General features: G+C 40.3%; 1 protein-coding gene across 1 annotated transcript in view; it reads left to right on the plus strand.

Annotated features, from left to right (window-relative positions):
- Positions 1-20,825, plus strand: part of LOC126455723 (chymotrypsin-2-like) — a 56,101-nt gene that overhangs the window by 13,128 nt on the left and 22,148 nt on the right. Inside the window, exons 2-3 of the mRNA XM_050091492.1 lie at positions 3,860-3,902; positions 19,400-19,550. Coding sequence (XP_049947449.1) covers positions 3,860-3,902; positions 19,400-19,550 — 194 coding nt within the window. The remainder of the gene's footprint in view (positions 1-3,859; positions 3,903-19,399; positions 19,551-20,825) is intronic.

A 20,825-nucleotide genomic window follows, 5' to 3' on the forward strand; every position in this document is an offset into this window, starting at 1 on the left:
CAAACTACACGCAGATGCGTCAAACCCAACTGGGGAGGTGTACTTAAGAGCTTAATCAGTTATCAATACACTTATTTTAAATCAAGCATCAAATCTCAGTAAAGGAATTACGCCAGAGGCATTCAAATTTGAAATGTCACTATTCATCTATTAAGTATAATCAGAATTCCTTGAAAGTTATAATTTATTCTCGGTATAAAGCAATTTTCGCCCATTTATACTGTATTGACCAAAGTACCTATTAATATTTAACATAAATACACTGGCACAACTGTAAAGATATAAGAAAATTTATCCAACTGTTATTACTTTGGTCTGTGTAACTGTAGAATACCATGCCTAATGTTGTAATCAGGTATAACATCAGACTGTAAGATGATAGAAATGCATTATAAAAAGCAAACTATATGCAGATGCTCAAACCCAACTGGGGAGGTGTACTTAAGAACTTAATGAGTTATCAGTACCTTTATTTTAAATCAAGCATCAAACCTCAGTGAAGGAATTATGCCAGAGTCATTTAAATTTGAAATGTCACTATTCATCTATTAAGTATAATCAGAATTCCTTGAAAGTTATAATTTACTCTCGGTATAAAGCAATTTTCGCCCATTTATATTGTATTCACCAAAGTACCTATTAATATTTGACATAAATACACTGGCACAAGTGTAAAGATATAAGAAAATTTATCCAACTGTTACTACTTTGGCCTGTGTAACTGTAGAATACCATGCCTGACGTTGTAATCAGGTATAACATCAGACTGTAAGATGATAGAAATGCATAAAACGTTTAATATATCTTTATACCTACCTACATGTCTTAAGGAGTTTAAAATAGAGCAGAGTGCTATACATCTGTATTATGTAAGCGTAAATGCATAGGAGTATATCTGTGTGTTTGTGTGTGTGTGTGTGTGTGTGTTTGCCATATGTAGGGAGGGGAGAGGTTGTATATGAATTCCTTTTATTTTATGTTCCTTAGGAAATGTAGGTGGATGTAAAGTAGAATTAAATATTTTAATGCATTTATCATCTTACAGTTCTATGGCATGTGTTTGAGTACCTGATTGGGCATGAAAATGTTAATAACATATGAAAAATGTTAATATAATGACAAATATTAATATAAATATAATTTGATGACAATAGCTATACAGATAGATCAAATTATAACTCTTCAAAAACTTTGATTATGTTTATATATGAATTATGCCCATTCTAGTGTACAAATCTCCAACAACACTTCTTTACTGAGACTTGCTGTTCAGTTTAAAGTAAAGGCACTGATAACTTATTAAGCTCTTACAGTACAACTTCTCAAGTGGGTTTGATGCATCCATGTACTGCTTTATTTTTATAAGGCGACTATGTTTGTATGTAATAATAAAAAATAATAAAAATAGTCTCAGTAACTTGTTATCAAAATTATTATTTAAAATGTAACTAACAAAAATAAACAGGCGACTGATTGCACTCTCAAAATTACATATATTCTCATGTTATAATTAGTCAGTAAATAAATTTTGAAGTTTTAACTTCAACAGTAATTTATGGTAACTCCGACAGTAATTTATGGTCTTTGGACAATAGTACTAATACACTATGAGTTCATATTTGTTTCAGTAACATTAGCGTTTACATTACAGGACAGAGAATGCATTTGTTATAACCATGTTATACCTAAATACAACACTTCAGAATGATTAGTCATTGCAATTGTGCAATGTGCAGTTAAAAACGTTTTGTAAGTTGGATTATTTCTTTAATTATACGACGTTCTGTGCGTAATGCACATAAAATGCATGTATAAATAATATCTTATGAGACAGTATGTGGAGTTATTGTATCGAATTCATATATAATTTGTTCTCTTTATATACAGATGCCCCAAAGATAGTCTGAATTTGACCGAAATCGATACTCTAAACAAAATAATAAGTAAAACTGTGTATTATACGATGCAGTTCCTAACATTGAGGAAGATTAATTTCAGATATTAATAACCTTTTCATGCTCGCTACTTGATTTTTACTTCGTCCAGCGTGCAGCGTTTTGTCATTTCTTATTTTAATGATAGTGTAGGTTTAATAGTATACCCTACATGACAGGGTTAAGAATTACAATCAAACGCTAAACTGTCTTTTGTCATTGCTGTTATAAGGCAAACACTCAACTGGTAAATACGATATTTAGGTGCATTGTGTTTGTTTCGCAACGGTCTGCAAACGTAAAATCCAGAAGCGTGATAGATTTAAGTTTCTTAGATTTCCGTCTTTTGCAAAACAAACTATTTTCTTCTCAGATCCCGCAAAAACATACCTCAGTGCCCGACGTGTGTGATATCACCGTGGTTTGTTCTTATTCAAATATTACGTGGCTTGTACGGTCAGGTTTAAAAATTACATGGCTGTTTGTTCAGTGCAGATACGTCTTACTGTAAGCTGGTTAGCAAAGCTACGAATCTGTGTACGACGTGTATGCTTAGAATACTTTGCTGTCACGAACGTACCTTTCCCATAATAATATAGTGACGTACTACAACACACCAAAGCAAGAGCGGGAATGATAAACTGCGTTATTTCGAAAGCGTGAGGAATCGGAGGAAAATACCCACACATACATAATGTCTTTCTCTTCATGTATTTAAATTTACTTGAAAAAATTGTCAATATGCATGCTGCTTCAGTAAATTCAAAATAAAGACTCTCTATGCCTACTTATTAAGAGATTGTATTTGTTTTGTCAAAACATATTCGAAAAGTGTGAATATCCATGGAATTATCCAATTATAGTTTGTTGTACCTACTTACGAAGCATTATGTTTTTTGTCGAAATATCATGTAAGACGTCACGATCGATTTCCTATTTATACCAATAGTCAGATATATGATTATATCATGACTGATAGCGAAAGCTGATACAGATGAAAGTATACGACAGTAAAAGCGAAAACTTTCCAGTAACCATGGATCTGCAAACGAGACGTTTCTGCTATAGACGATCTATGGCTGACTTCAGTATGAAATGTTGCCCTAGTTAATACAAATTTAATTAAAACATAAACTTTTCGATTAATTCCCCATCTGATTGGACGCAAATTCCATTCATGGACTACCTTAACAAAGCCTTTAGCATTATTTACATGTTACAATTCACCATAGTCTCGTGCCTGTCAAAGGAGTTGTTCCAAGTGCTGTACTCGCATTTGGATGCATAATCCACTCGTGTCTGGAGGCAGTTACGAATTCTGTCACACACACCAGGACCATCTCCTACAAGAATGCAAAATTCGCTGTTCTACTTCTTCATATTTATCAATGGAAGTGCAGTATAATTCAGTCTAGACAGAAAAATCCGGAGTATTGAGGACATATGATCTTGGAGGCCTATCCATCTTCGACCATTCTGATCCAGCAGACATCCTACATCAGCATCATAGACGCCGGTACCCCAACAGGATTCTACAGCATTCCGCAACCATGGGCCGTGGGTGAAAGTTTAGCTCAGTTAATAGGAGTGTAATCGAAAAACTTCCCTTTCCATTCATGTATACTAACTTGGACAAAATTTCATATTGACTACAATGATGGCTCGTAACTACAGACCACACATTTTTAACAATGTCGCAAATCACTCGTTTCGTGGACACCTGTTTACTGGAACATTTCTCTATTATCGTATACTTGCACTCTCGTCAGTTTTCGGTATTATCTATGGTCCAGAAACGTACCAAGAACGCAGTCATAGAATTACTTATCTTTGTATCAACCTTGAAACTTTTCATGTTGTAAAAAGGAATAAAAGTTGTTAAAGTTAATCTCTGAACTAAGTAACGTTTGTCTGTGCTTCCACAGGCCGTGCCACAAAAGACGATGATCCACTCTCTGAAGAACCCAGGTAAGTTCAAGACTTTCGGCTTCACAGTATCTCAGGAAACATGGCTGCATGTTCTACTTTCGCTGACTGCTTATTTGGCGTAGCCAGACAAGAACCGCAAATGTACCGGAAGTTTATACATCTTGGGCATCTGTGTTATTATAGCAAGCAGAGATTCTGAGAAACCGCACGCAAGGGGGGCGGTAAGGAAGATCTAAAGGGAAGGCCACTGCCACGAAAGTGACTACTTAGTTTAACACACATCTAGAGAAGAATGGCAGCACTGAGAGTACTCACTCTTCTTAACTAAATGAGTACAAAGAAGGCGCACACAACCTAGACGACCGATCAACAGAAACATGTAAGATGGTTAGAGGAATTTGCTGTTAAACTATTCTCTGTGGCAGAGGAGGCGTACAATTCAGACTGCTATCTTCCAACTGTGAAGCGTGATAGGGATTCTGGGATGATATGGGTGGTCATGTAGTGGTTTCCAACCGGTCCTATAGTCGTACTCAATAGAAAGATCAAGTGTTTCACTCTACGAAATTATTTTAGGTCAACGCCTTCATACACTGGCATAAGCATTGTTTCAGCAGGGGTTTAAATTTTCAAGATGATCAGGCCCATAATAACACAGCTGCAAGCATCCAACATTGGTTTGATGAAAATGAGGATCACATAGCACATCTTCCCTGAAGTCTGTAGTAGCAGGATGTGAAATTCCGAGTCTTTGTGGTCTGTATGGGAAATAATAATTGTTTTGTTCACACATCTGAAAACAAACAAGGGAGATTAGGACTGAATGGTCCACCCACGATGAGATCATTAAAGGCGGAGGAGAAGTTCGGATAAGGTTTGGGTAGAAAAGGAAACCGACTATGTTCTTTTCAAAAGTAGCATCTCGGCATTCATCACAACTGATTTAGAGAAATTTAAGAACATATATCTAGTTACGCAGACGAAAATTTGAATCCCTTTCCAACCATATGCGAATCCATTGTACTAAACTCTACGCCTTCTAACTCAATGGTTATATTATAAATACAGCTTCCAAGCGCCATAAACACATTATTCAAAATAGTTTCTTCCGATGGGAGCAGAAAAATAATGTTCTCTTAAGTTAACCAACATGTGTGGAATAGATGGAACTGAGTATCCTGTTTTTTCGACTAACCAGATCACGTGATCTAAAATCAAGCACCTATGTTATTCAGTTATGTAGGCTTACTGATGATACGGAAGCAACCAGGTGTGTGCAATGAATGCACTAATTTCATCCATCTTTATTTTATTTTATACTTTTATTTATTTTCAAGGGTGAACTGGTTTTGGAATACCCTTCTTGCCGGAACTGGAGAGTAACACCATCTAACTTTAATATTCTGTTAGGTTTTTCTATAGACGGTGTCAACCCATGCATTTCGAAATGGTGAAAACTATTCCGTCCGCCACGTTTCAAACCAAACGGCCCTACGCCCATCGTCTCAATAAAATGTGATTAATAACTTGGCGAAGAACCCAGATTAATGGCAGAGATACGGACAAACACATTCAAAACTGTGGTGAGAGATAAATGTGGTAACTACAACAGTGCAAAAATTATGACAGGAATAACCAGTACCAATAAAAGATATGTAACAGATATTAAAAGAAGAATCTCAATAAGCAAACAAGCCTTCAGAAATAAAAGTAACTTATCAACAACCATATTAACACAGAAATGAGGAAGAAATTGATCCAGACGCTGTCAAGTGCGTCTGATACTATGGTCGTAAACTGTGGAATCTGGGTGAATGTGAAAGTAAAACAGAAACGGTGGAGATGTGGATACAAAAGAGAAAGGAATTACAATCTAATTCAAATATAACGAGCACAGACTAAGTGACATCAACAATTAAGGGACAGAAATTAACATCATACAGAAAATAAAAACATTATAAGTGAAGACCTAATTCGCAAACAGATGTTGATAAAGAACACCCTTGAAGGTACAACCTTAGAAAAATGATGAAGTACTCACTTAATGTTTCATATGTGAAACATTAAGTGAAGGCTACCAGCCTTCCTCGTTCCACTTCCTCCCCCCACCTCCATCTTTCCCCTGCCCCTTCATTCTCACCCTCAAACAGTGGCAGTGTGGGTGAAATGGTTCTGATGTTGAAGCAAGGGAAAAGGTCACGCCTGCAAGCTAAACAATAATTAGTAAGGCATGTTGGTTTCTTCTACACCTATATGTATAACTGTATTGTGCAATACTATTTAAAGTGAGTGGCAGATGGTGCACCTCCACAAGCACCTCAAGCACCAAGCTTACGGCATTCCATCTTCCTTAAAAGCGAGATATAGAAGAATTGTTGCATGGATCGAATATCGTTTCTAAAACTTAATCTGAGGAGGTTTCTCGGGAACAACCTCGCCTTTCTTCCAAGGACAGCCACTTAGCTTCCCTTAGTATATCTGTTGCTCTTGCGTACAGGCCATACCGACATTTTACTATTCTACCAGAGAGTTTCTTAGTTGCTGTCATATCTGCTGTTATGTCTACTTGATAACGACTTCTCACGCAGGAACCGTGCACTAAAATTGATGGTGCTAGCGTCTTGTATGCACTTCCTTTAAAAGTTACATCTCACTATCCCAGAATTCTCCCAAAAAATGTGTCTTCAATTCGCATTCGGCACCAAACTTCACGTTTTACTTTCATACAGCTTCGAAGATTTACCTCTAGATATTATTACTATCAGGTTCTCTCTCTTATCAAACATTTTTTAAAATTTGTATCGCTATACTACGCAACGTGAATCTCGAAGGAAAATCACTCAAGTACCTTGCTGTTCTTGTAATTCGAACTTTGAAGCTTTTAAATCGCTCGAGTGCCTCCACCTTTTAATATTAAATGCGTTCTTATTATCAGCCAGCGATAAATAGCAATCAACAACTTTATCTCGAAGAAAAATCTGCTTACTCTCTGTGTTAGAGATTCACTTCTCACCGGTCTTACTAGCCATTGCTATGTCAGAAGAGCACTGTGGCCTATTCTGATGATACAAGATATGTTCGTGGATCCCTATGATTCGTCATCGTTAGAAAATATATCTAATGATTTTTCCAGGCTATTTCGCGACGTATCTGCATTCCATTATTAGAGCTCTCCGTAACTACCAGTACCACAATGGTTAGACTTTGTGAATAATTATTCTTCATTAAATCCACAAAAATCAGCAAATTTTCAACTTATTTCCTAAAACTTAACAAAGAAGGCTCTGTTTTCGGTTCCTCCATTAAATCTTTCAAATTTTTACTGTTATATGCTTCCCGATCCCGGTTTTTGGCAGAACTTATTGCTTGGAAAGCCTTTTCTATAATGCCGTACGATCATTATTCTAGCTCTTAAACCTTCTGCCTTCGTCCATCACGCGATATAGTATGCGGATCGCTCATATGTAAATAGCACATTCTATAACCCATGACCATGATATTCTGCCCAGACGTTTAAAGCTTGTTAAATATGGCAGTTTGATTTCTTTGATCTGTCTTTATCGCTGTCACTCAATCGCACTGTCCTCTTGTTTGTACTCTGATGGAGAGGTCTAAGCTTCTTAGCTGAGTGATGATGTTTCACATTCGCGTAAAGCTACAGACTGGATGGTCGTGCACTGCGAGAAGAATTTGACAGAGTGCTGAAAGACCTGAGTCGAAACAAGGCCCCTTGACCTCAGAATCACTCAGAGCATTGGAAGAACAATTCCACCTGGTATCCTCCAAGACGTATGAGAAAGGTGAAATACGACCAGACTTCAAGAAGACTGTAGTAAGTGCAGTTCCAAAAACGGCAGGTGCTAGTAGATGTGAGTACTACGGAACTATCAATTTAATAAGCAGACTTTAAGAAAACGAGCACAATTGTTATTTTAGGTGTATTTATTACTCCACAAGTCATGTTTGCAAATATTGACACTAATTATTTACAGGAGAATGGAAAAACTGGTTGATGCCGATCTTAGGGAAGTTCAGTTTCGGTTCCCAAGATTATTGAAACACATAAGACAAGACTGATCCTACGATATGTTTTAGAATGTAGGTTAAAGGAAGGCAAACCTGCGTTTATAGATTTTGTAGCTTGAGAGAACACTTTTGAAAATGTTGACTGTAACACACTTTCTGAAATTCTGAAGTAGCAAGAACAAATAACCGGAGCGAAAGATTATTTGTAACTGGTACGGAAACCAGACCTGCAATTATAAGAGTCGAAGAACATGAAAGAGAAAACTAGTCGAGAAGTAGCCGGTCGTCTGTGTTATTTAATCTGCGCACTGGGTAAGCTTTGAAGGAAATTAGGGAGAAATTTAGAAAAGTAACCAAAGTTCAGAGAGAAGAAATAAAAAGTATGAGGTTTGTTGATGACATTGTAATCCTGCCAGAAATGGCAAAGGACTTGGAAGAACCGCTGCACGGAATAGATAGCGCCGTAAAAACAGATTATAAGATGGAGATGAACACTGCAAAAGAAGGTGATGGAATGTAATCGAATTAAACCATTTGATGCTGACAGAATTAGATTAGGAAATGAGACAGCAAAAATAGTGGATGAGTTCTGCTATTTGGGCAGTAAAATAACCGACGGTGACCGAAGTCGAGAGGATCTAAAATGTAGAAAATGTGTTAATATTGAATACAAATTTAAAAATTAAGAAGTCTTTTTTGAAGTTTGCCTGGAATGTAAACCAGCACGGAAGTAAACGTGGATGATAAACAGTTCAGACAAGAAGAGAATGGGAGATTTTGAAACGTAGTGCAGCAGAAGCATGTGAAGTTAGATGTATAGATTAAGTAATTAATGAGCAGGCACCGAACAGAATTGGAGAGAAAAGATTTCTATGGCGCAACTTGCCTAAGAGAATGAATAGTTGGTAGGACATATCCTGAGGCACCAAGAAATCGTCGATTTGTTAATGTTGGAAAGCGTAGAAGAGCTGATAATGGTTGAGTCCAAGGCTCGAATGCAGCAAGTAGAATCAAATGAATGTAGGCTTTAGTAAGCAAAGGAGAGCGTAGAGTGTCCTAGGGAAGAAGAGCGGTGCGGAGGAATAAGCCCCGCCTCTGTCTCGAAGGGCTGCCGTCCTACGTCCACGTTCTGTTTTTCCACGAAAGCAGAGCTGAGTTAACGGACACAGTAATCGCTCATTGTTTTTGTTGTGTTGAGAGTCGCATTTGAATCCCTTTATGCACCAAAATTAGTCTCGTCACTCATTTCAAAATAAGAAAAAGAAAACATGCAATCCACAACACAAAAGAAACTGAAGTACACGAAGCATTTGGTAGTCGGTACAGCGCAACTGTTTGCTGCTGTTGGCAATGGTAGTTCATGCCCGACGTCTATCGGTATCTTACGCAAGCATAGTTCAAAACACTCCCCACCTAAAACAGCCACGATATGTTGTTGTCGTTGTTGTGGTCTTCAGTCCTGAGACTGGTTTGATGCAGCTCTCCATGCTACTCTATCCTGTGCAAGCTTCTTCATCTCGCAGTACCTACTGCAACCTACATCCTTCTGAATCTGCTTATTGTATTCATCTCTTGGTCTCCCTCTACGATTTTTACCCTCCACGCTGCCCTCCAATGCTAAATTTGTGATCCCTTGATGCCTCAAAACATGTCCTACCAACCGATCCCTTCTTCTAGTCAAGTTGTGCCGCAAACTTCTCTTCTCCCCAATCCTATTCAATACCTCCTCATTAGTTACGTGATCTACCCACCTTATCTTAAGCATTCTTCTGTAGCACCACATTTCGAAAGCTTCTATTCTCTTCCTGTCCAAACTGGTTATCGTCCATGTTTCACTTCCATACATGGCTACACTGCATACAAATACTTTCAGAAACGACTTCCTGACACTTAAATCTATACTCGATGTTAACAAATTTCTCTTCTTCAGAAACGATTTCCTTGCCTTTGCCAGTCTACATTTTATATCCTCTCTACTTCGACCTTCATCAGTTATTTTACTCCTTAAATAGCAAAACTCCTTTACTACTTTAAGTGTCTCATTTCCTAATCTAATCCCCTCAGCATCACCCAATTTAATTTGACCAACACTCGTGAAAGTGCAGTAACATGACTGTAAGTGCGACGTAAATATAACCTGCACGGTTTTACAGTTGTTACATTCAATTTGTTCTCGCCGCGAAGTTGGGCTAATAAGGAACAAGTAACTTTAATTCTATTGGTCGGTGCCCAGAAACTAACGGCGGACGCCGGGATTTACGCCCGCACCGCATCAAATATCAAGGTATGCCAACTCATCCTGAAGATAACGCTATACCCGCGATTGTAATACTTCCCTCCAAAAGGCACGCAAAACACACAAAACTGCAGCAGCATTAATTTAAAAGAGAGAAATAGTTTAACAAATGAAAATACTTATAACTAATGGTGGGTCGACAAAGCTACACTAAAAGTTAATAAGTCACTTGAAGCAGTTTAACTGACGTAGCAAGAGTTAAGAAAAGGAAAAGAGAGAAAATAGTTTTGTAATGAGACAATGGACCTTGCCGTTGGCGGGGAGGCTTGCGTGCCGCAACGATACAGATAGCCGTACCGTAGGTGCAACCACAACGGAGGGGTATCTGTTGAGAGGGCAGACAAACGTGTGGTTCCTGAAGAGGGGCAGCAGCCTTTTCAGTAGTTGCAGGGGCAACAGTCTGGATGATTGATTGATCTGGCCTTGTAACACTAACCAAAATAGCCTTGCTGTGCTAGTACTGCGAACGGCTGAAAGCAAGGGGAAACTACAGCCGTAATTTTTCCCGAGGGCATGCAGGTTTACTGTATGATTAAATGATGATGGCGGCCTCTTGGGTAAAATATTCCGGAGGTAAAATAGTCCCCCATTCGGATCTCCGGGCGGGGACTACTCAGGAGGACGTCGTTATCAGGAGAAAGAAAACTAACGTTCTACGGAACGGAGCGTGGAATGTCAGATCCCTTAATCGGGCAGGTAGGTTAGAAAATTTAAAAAGGGAAATGGATAAGTTCAAGTTAGATATAGCGGGAATTAGTGAAGTTCGGTGGCAGGAGGAACAAGACTTTTGGTCAGGTGAATACAGGGTTATAAATACAAAATCAAAATACGGGTAAGCTACTACAAACAGCGTAGTGAACGCATTATTGTGGCCAAGATAGACACGAAGCCCACGCCTACTACAGTAGTACAAGTTTATATGCCAACTAGCTCTGCAGATGATGAAGAAATTGATGAAACGTATGATGAAATAAAACAAATTATTCAGGTAGTGAAGGGAGACGAAAATTTAATAGTCATGGGTGATTGGAATGCGAGAGTAGGAAAAGGGAGAGAAGGAAACATAGTAGGTGAATATGGATCGGGGCTAAGAAATGAAAGAGGAAGCCGCCTGGTAGAATTTTGCGCAGAGCATAACTTAATCATAGCTAACACTTGGTTCAAGAATCATGAAAGAAGGTTGTATACATGGAAGAACCCTGGAGATGCTAAAAGGTATCAGATAGATTATATAATGGAAAGACAGAGATTTAGGAACCAGGTTTTAAACTGTAAGTCATTTCCAGGGGCAGATGTGGACTCTGACCACAATCTATTTGTTATGAACTGTAGATTAAAACTGAAGAAACTGCAAAAAGATGGGAATTTAAGGAGATGGGACCTGGATAAACTGACTAACCAGAGGATTTACAGAGTTTCAGGGAGAGCATAAGGGAACAACTGACAGGAATGGGGGAAAGAAATACAGTAGAAGAAGAATGGGTAGCTTTGAGGAATGAAATAGTGAAGGCAGCAGAGGATCAAATAGGTAAAAAGACGAGGGCTAGTAGAAACCCCTGGGTAACAGAAAAAAATATTGAATTTAATTCATTAAAGGAGAAAATATAAAAATGCAGTAAATGAAGCAGGCAAAAAGGAATACAAACGTCTCAAAAATGAGATCGACAGGAAGTGCAAAATGGCTAAGCAGGGATGGCTAGAGGACAAATGTAAGGATGTAGAGGTTTATCTCACTAGGAGTAAGATAGATACTGCCTACAGGAAAATTAAAGAGACCTTTGGAGAAAGGAGAACCACTTGCACGAATATCAAGAGCTTTGATGGAAACCCAGTTCTAAGCAAAGAAGGGAAAGCAGAAAGGTGGAAGGAGTATATAGAGGACCTATACAAGGGCGATGTACTTGAGGACAATATTATGGAAATGGAAGAGGATGTAGATGAAGATGAAATGGGAGATACGATACTGCGTGAAGAGTTTGACAGAGCACTGAAGGACCTGAGTCGAAACAAGGCCCCTGGAGTAGACAACATTCCATTAGAACTACTGACAGCCTTGGGAGAGCCAGTCCTGACAAAACTCTACCATCTGGTGAGCAAGATTTATGAGACAGGCGAAATACCCTCAGACTTCAGGGAGAAACTAATAATTCTAATCCCAAAGAAAGCAGGTGTTGTGAAAATTACCGAACTATCAGTTTAATAAGTCACAGCTGCAAAATTCTAACGCGAATTCTTTAGAGACGAATGGAAAAACTGAAACAAGACGACCTCGGGGAAGATCAGTTTGGATTCCGAAGAAATGTTGGAACACGTGAGGCAATACTGACCCTACGACGTATCTTAGAAGACAGATTAAGGAAAGGAAAACCTACGTTTCCAGCATTTGTAGACCTAGAGAAAGCTTTTGACAATGTTGATTGGAATACTCTGTTTCAAATTCTGAAGGTGGCAGGGGTAAAATACAGGGAGCGAAAGCCTATTTACAATTTGTACAGAAATCAGATGGCAGTTATTAGAGTCGAGGGGTATGAAAGGGAAGCAGTGGTTGGGAAGGGAGTGAGACAGGGTTGTAGCCTATCCCCGATGTTATTCAATCTGTATATTGAGCAAGCAATAAAGGAAACAAAAGAAAAGTTCGGAGTAGGTATAAAAATCCATGGTGACGAAATAAAAACTTTGAGGTTCACCGATGACATTGTAATTCTGTCAGAAACGGCAAAGAACTTGGAAGGGCAGTTGAACGGAATGGACAGTGTCTTGAAAGGAGGGTATAAGATGAACATCAACATAAGCAAAACGAGAGTAATGGAATGTAGTCGAATTAAGTCGGGTGATGCTGAGGGAATTAGATCAGGAAATGAGACACTTAAAGTAGTAAAGGAGTTTTGCTATTTGGGAAGCAAAATAACTGATGATTGTCGAAGTAGAGAGGATATAAAATGTAGACTGGCAATGGCAAGGAAAGCGTTTCTGAAGAAGAAAAATTTGTTAACATCGAGTATAGATTTAAATGTCAGGAAGTCGTTTCTGAAAGTAATTGTATGGAAGTCAAACATGGACGATAAATAGTTCGGACAGGAAGAGAATAGAAGCTTTCGAAATGTGGTGCTACAGAAGAATGCTGAAGATTACATGGGTAGATCACATAACTAATGAGGAGGTATTGAATAGGATTGGGGAGAAGAGAAGTTTGTGGCACAACTTGACCAGAAGAAGGATCGGTTGGTAGGACATGTTCTGAGGCATCAAGGGATCACCAATTTAGTATTGGAGGGCAGCGTGGCGGGTAAAAATCGTAGAGGGAGACCAAGAGATGAATATACTAAGCAGATTCAGAAGGATGTAGGCTGCAGTAGATACTGGGAGATGAAAAAGCTTGCACAGGATAGAGTAGCATGGAGAGCTGCATCAAACCAGTCTCAGGACTGAAGACCACAACAACAACAACAACAATGAAACAAAAATTTTACAATCTGAACGACTGAATTCTTTTATCTGTTTGTTGTTGGAGAGGCGTGGCGGCGTGTTGAGATGGCGGCGGCTCTTGATGTTTCAAACGAAGTTATTAGAGCAACTCCATTTGTCGTATTTCCACAACAAAGTATGCTGGTGACGTCTCTTCTCGGTTAGGTTGCAAAGTCATCCACAGTGGCGTTTAACGGGCTACTGGCCGAACAGACGTAATTGTTGGTTCTAATTCATAGATTTAGCAAGAGCACGTTTATTACTTGTTATACACACTTAGTTCTTGTTTCAGGAGTTTCTACACTGCTCGTGGTGGTTTCCGACCGCGATGTAACTCTTCGTCACGTTTGCATGTGCTCTCCGCAATCGTAAAATCACACTCACAAGTGAACCTCCCCATCGCACCCCCCTCAGATTTAGTTATAAGTTGGCACAGTGGATAGGCCTTGAAAAACTGAACACAGATCAATCGAGAAAACAGGAAGAAGTTGTGTGGAACTATGAAAAAAATAAGCAAAATATACAAACTGAGTAGTCTGTGTGACATATGCAACATCAACGAGAATGTGAGATCGGGAACGCCGTGGTCCCGTGGTTAACGTGAGCAGCTGTGGAATGAGAGATTCTTGGTTCAAGTCCTGCCTCGAGTGAAACATTTTAATTTCTTTCTTTTCGCAGTTATGATCTGTCCGTTCGTTCATTGACGTCTCTGTTCACTGTAATAAGTTTAGTGTCTGTGTTTTGCGACCGCACCGCAAAACCGTGCGATTAGTAGACGAAAGGACGTGCCTCTCCAATGCGAACCGAAAACATTTGATCGCAAGGTCATAGGTCAACCGATTCCTCCACAGGAAAACACGTCTGATATATTCTATTCGACACTGGTGACGACATGTGCGTCACATGACAGGAATATGTTGTCGACCCACCTAACTTGTACACTTGGCGAATGGGTAAAAAGATTCTTCTACCTTGCCCGATTTAGGTTTTCTTGTGGATGTGATAATCACTCCCAAAAAAGTGATGAAAACATAAGAGTTTGTCACATACACTGCAACAAATGACTGCAACAGTCGCACAGTTTTCCCTGTGCTCTGTCAAAACATGTGTTATTAACGTTTTCAAATTTTTCCGTGTGTAGACCGTCAAATCCTGCATATGTCCAAGCAAATCTGAACATGTCCTGGAATTCTGGAGAGCGAAGTTGATTGTGTGTGTGTGCCTGAACTTTGATAATTGTCTGAAAATAAAAAATTAAAATTTTCACTCAGGGGAAGATTCCAACCAAGGACTTCTCATTCCGCAGCTGCTCACGCTAACCACAGGACCACGGCGCTACTCGGGTATTACTATCCTTAATGTTATATATGTTGAGCATGGACTACTCAGTTTGTATGTTTTGCTTATTTTTTTCATAGTTCCACACAACTTCTTCCTGTTTTCTCGATTGATCTGTGTTCAGTTTTTGAAGGCCTATCCACTGTGCCAACTTATAACTAAATCTGAGGGGGGTGCGATGGGGAGGTTCCCTTGACAGCAAAACCGTTCTTACATCTGATCTAAAATTGTAATTATGTTCACCGCAACAGTTACGGCTCGAAACTACTCAGCTTTTCATGAAGAAGGCGAATACATTACACAGTTTCATGATGCTTGGCTCTCGTAATACGGTTAAAATGTAAAAGCCGTTTTACTCACATTGTTCACTCACATTGTAGCAATGACTACAATGTCAAATCGTGAAACCATTGTCAGTATCGGCTGAGACAGACCATTTAGTAATACTCAAACCGTTATATCTTTCTACTCATAATCATCAATTCAGCTTTCATAACGCAGTGCGACGGCAATCAGAATCAACAGCCGTAGAGTTCCATGATTCGCTGTCTCGGCAAGTTTTCGCATATCATATCAACAACACGCGGTTCGCCATATTGCCGCACACACACACACACACACACACACACACACACACTGACTAATACTCCCTCATTGTATATCGCTGCTCAAGTGTTATTCTCGATATCGCCCTCTGTGCTTACGTATCTACGATTTACACAGCAGTTCTTCACATCACAGCTAATATTACAAATGCATATAAAATAAACAAAAGAATTTAAAGTTTTAGATATAATAATAAAAAATAATAAAATAATTAATAATAATAATAAAGAAATTATAATAAGAAAACATATTTATCCATTAGAGAAACAGAAATAAATTGCAGCTACGTTTTAACATTTTTACCGAACCCAGCTATGCTACACTATCCGAAGTATGAATACTTACTCTAAGAAAGTGAAAGAAATTGCAAAAAAGGAGAAAAAAATTACCTATCACTAATGACTGTATCTTCACAGCTTGCACAGGATAGAGTACTGTGGCAGACCTACATCACAACCAGAAACCAAGACCAGAATAACAAGGGTTTGTTACACGAATTACCTTTGTTTCAGTGAAAATACCTTCACAACAGTGAAATTGCCTTCAACATGGAAACACCAACACTTTCAACACTGAACAGAGTAATACAACAACTCTCAGTCGAAAGGCATACACTTTGATGCGGTTGCCGTCGCTGTGGGAACATTTAGTAACCCTGTCACTGTTAACTTAGAACTAACACTGCTGGGAAACAAATCCGAGACAGAACCGAACATAATTAAATGAAAGCTTAAGGGCGAAGACAAAAGAGGACAACAAAGTATTGAGAACGAATAGAACAAGTTTATTTCCAAGCAAGATACACAGCACATGTCCTCGACATTTGCACTGTTGCGTAGATATTTTCAAGGCAATACAGATAGGGAGACAAATGAGGGCAAGACATCAAAAGAAAGGAAATTTCTCTATAACGAGCGCTCGGAGACGATGCGTCCCTTGTACCAAATACTCAGAAAATATCCCTGAAAAACCTGCAAAATTTCGCCGGTGGAGTTCAGTAGTATCCTGGATAACAGAAATAAGAAAAGCCATTATCGAATAACGGCTCGAAATCTGTGTCTTAAGCCTAATATAAGCCTGTATTAGTGTAACAGAATGAATTTTATCTCTGAAGCGGAGATCTTGCTTCCGCCAGTAACTCACCTCCCATCTTCCAAATTTCTCCGAAGTTCTTCTTGCGGGACTGGCATTCTTGGATGAAAGGATATTACGCAGATATGGTTTAGCCACAGCCTGGGGTATTTTTTCTAGAACGAATTTTCACTCTGCAGCGGACTGCGTTTGGAACGTAAGAAGTGAGATACATTTTAATGTAGAAGGAAGTGTCTGTGTTAACCACCTGACTACCATTTTTGTTTCAAAAACATTACCTTATGGTTAATTTAATTAATGTCTTTGTCAAAAGTAACGATATGAAAAGAATATTTCCCGTCGTTTCGTTCACCGAGGGGGCTTGAGGGAGGGCGTAGGACATACAGGATTATTCAGAAAAACCTGCAGAGCTTCAGAAAACGACTGCGCAAAAGCTACAAGACCTACAGATAACAGACACACGTCAGAGGACAGAACATCTCTCCAAGTGTGTAATTCACACTACAGGTGCTCAATATGGGCTCCGTTTGTGATGTGACAACGTCAGCTCGTGGGTGCAAGTCGATGTTTCCGGGAACACGTGAAGACAATCCGCTTTGCGAACCTGGTTATTGAGTTGTCTACTATCGGCAACACGGAGACGAGGGTTAACAATGAAACCCGAAGACAGTACAACCTACAGGTGCCATCTGTAACTATAAGAATTCTGCTAACCGTCAGTAGGCTTTCCTCTACCAATGGGACACTAATAATTAGCTATAACATGCAACAAATTCCATTCGTCCTCCGATAACCTATCGTGGGACACAGAAGTCCCGATAGTAGACAAAGGGTTAATGCAATGTGACTGCATACTTGACAATTAACTGAGGCTTGAAACGTGTAGAGATACATTAAAAATATGTGTAAAATGTGTACATTGTGAATTAATACAGGGTGCCAAACTTTCAGGAAACATTCCTCACACACAAATAAAGAAATGATGTTACGTGGGCATGTGTCCCGAAACGCTTAATTTCCATGTTAGAGCTCATTTTAGTTTCGTCAGTATGTACTGTACTTCCTCGATTCACCGCCAGTTGGCCCAATTGAAGGAAGGTAATGTTGAGTTCGGTGCTTGTGTTGACATGCGACTCATTGCTCTACAGCACGTCAGTACGTAGCATCAACAGGTTAGTCAGTGCAATGTTTACAAATGCGGAGTTGGCAGATGCCCATTTGATGTATGGATTAGAACGGGGCAATAGCCGTGGCGCGGTACGTTTGTATCGAGACAGATTTCCAGAACGAAGGTGTCCCGACAGGAAGGCGTTCGAAGCAATTGATCGGCGTCTTAGGGAGCACGGAACATTCCAGCCTATGACTCGCGACTGGGGAAGACCTAAAACGACTAGGACACCTGCAATGGACGAGGCAATTCTTCGTGCAGTTGACGATAACCCTAATGTCAGCGTCAGAGAAGTTGCTGCTGTACAAGGTATCGTTGACCACGTCACTGTATGGAGACTGCTACGGGAGAATCAGTTGTTTCCTTACCACGTACAGCGTGTGCAGGCACTATCAGCAGCTGATTGGCATCCACGGGTACACTTCTGCGAATGGTTCATCCAACAATGTGTCAATCCTCACTTCAGTGCAAATGTTCTCTTTACGAATGAGGCTTCATTCCAACGTGATCAAATTGTAAATTTTCACAATCAACATGTGTGGGCTGACGAGAATACGCACCCAATTGTGCAAGCACGTCATCAACACAGATTTCTGTGAACGTTTGGGCAGGCATTGTTGGTGATGTCCTGATTGGGCCCCATGGTCTTCCACCTACGCTCAATGGAGCACGTTATCATGATTTCATACGGGATGCTAGAACATGTGCCTTTACAAGTACGACACAACACGTAGTTCATGCACGATGGAGCTCCTGCACATTTCAGTCGAAGTGTTCGTACGCTTCTCAACAACAGATTCGGTGACCGATGGATTGGTAGAGGCGGACCAATTCCATGGCCTCCACGCTCTCCTGACCTCAACCCTCTTGCCTTTCCTTTATGGGGGCATTTGAAAGATCTTGTCTACGCAACCCCGGTACCAAATGTAGAGACTCTTCGTGCTCGTATTGTGGACGGCTGTGATACAATACGTCATTCTCCAGGGCTGCATCAGCGCATCAGGGATTCCATGCGACGGAGGGTGGCTGCATGTATCCGCGCTGACGGAGAACATTTTGAACATTTCCTGTAACAAAGTGTTTGAAGTCACTCTGGTACGTTCTGTTGCTGTGTGTTTCCATTCCATGATCAATGTGATTTGAAGAGAAGTAATAAAATGAGCTCTAACATGGAAGTAAGCGGTTCCGGACACATGTCCACATAACATATTTTCTTTCTTTGTGTGTGAGGAATGTTTCCTGAAAGTCTGGCCGTACCTTCTTCTAATACACTGTACGTGTCATGTGACATGTAGGGGTTTAATATTTGATTTTATGTGACATGTATTACTGTGTGTTAGAACAGGATGCGAACTCGGAGCCCTGTCGTTCGCGAGTCGGGGCCACCAATTACGTGATTCGAGTTCGTCTCACAGATAGACACGAAGCTGAAACTGTGATGGGCTCTTGTCCTTTCATTCCGAACTTGTGACAAGTAATAATCGCTGTGAATAGTTTGTAATATAGGAACTACTTGTCATTACGAGCGCTCTTTTCACTGTGCAGGCCACCGCGGCGGGGGCCGCGTCATCGGCGGCAGCCACGCGGAGCGCGGACAGTTCCCGTTCTCGGCGTTCATCAACAGCAACGGCTACGTGTGCGGCGGCGCGCTCATCTCGCAGAGATACGTCCTCACCATAGCGCAGTGCATCGACGGGTGAGTGCCCGCGTCACGTGCATAAGCGCCACGGAGTAAACTCCTTCATCGTCCTTTTAAATGGTTCAAATGGCTCTGAGCACTATGGGACTCAACTGCTGTGGTCATAAGTCCCCTAGAACTACTTAAACCTAACTAACCTAAGGACAGCACACAACACCCAGCCATCACGAGGCAGAGAAAATCCCTGACCCCGCCGGGAATCGAACCCGGGAACCCGGGCGTCCGTAGGGATACGTTTCATAAGGTCTACGTGGATAAATGTTCAAATGAGTGTGAAATCTTATGGGACTTAACTGCTAAGCTTACACACTACTTAACCTAAATTATCCTAGGGACAAACACACACACCCATGCCCGAGGGAGGACTCGAACCTCCACCGGGACCAGTCGCACAGTCTATGACTGCAGCGACTTAGACCGCTCGGCTAATCCCTCGCGGCTCTACGTGGATACTGAGATCAGTTTTAAAGAATGTTACAACTACACAATATTGCCCAACTGAAGCCACAGTGAACTGTCTTCAGATTACAGTTCACATACTCGTACAGCTGTTCATTAATTTTAATCTTAAACATTCTACATTTGAAAGGGGCGTCAAATGAAAATGAGATGGATGGTAAAAAGTAATTAACTGTTACTGTTTCAAAAGCAGTAGTCATAAGTGTTAATATACGAGGGTTATTCGGAAAGTAAGGAACGATCGGTCGTGAAATGGAAACCACAGTGAAAATCCAATGAAGTTTTGCACAGGCGTGTTGGGCAGTGTCTCTAGTATGCCCGTCGATCGCGTTACGTCGTTCTTTTTAGTTCTGAGCACACAGGGACCAGATAAACATATTAGGACAACAGTGTCTCCAGCCAGGTACGAGGGCCTGGTGATAAATTTCGCCTGAAGCTATGCAGCCAACATTGCATAACTGTCGTGCGTCTTCTTCTTCAAGACACTTCTCAGCCGCAATCTGCAGGTCCAATGAAGATGCTCCTGCATCGTTTTCAATTGGAAATGTTTGATTACCCACAATACAGCCTGTAATTGTTTCCCTCTGAGTTTGATCTCTGCTCATATGAGCCGCTGGTTATGAAGACAACATTTTGGCACAGACAACGAACTGTAGGCCAGTGTAGAGAATTGGCGGAAAGCACTGGCGGCTGCCTTCTATAACGAGGGTATTGGAAAGTTGATAAAACGCTACGACAAACGTCTAAGTCGGATCGGCGACTATCGGGATAAGTAGCTGAAAGTTGTAGCAAAGTGTTGCAAATAAAACAGTT

Source organism: Schistocerca serialis, chromosome 2 (assembly GCF_023864345.2).
Source record: "Schistocerca serialis cubense isolate TAMUIC-IGC-003099 chromosome 2, iqSchSeri2.2, whole genome shotgun sequence".
Classification (NCBI taxonomy): Eukaryota; Metazoa; Arthropoda; class Insecta; order Orthoptera; family Acrididae; genus Schistocerca; species Schistocerca serialis.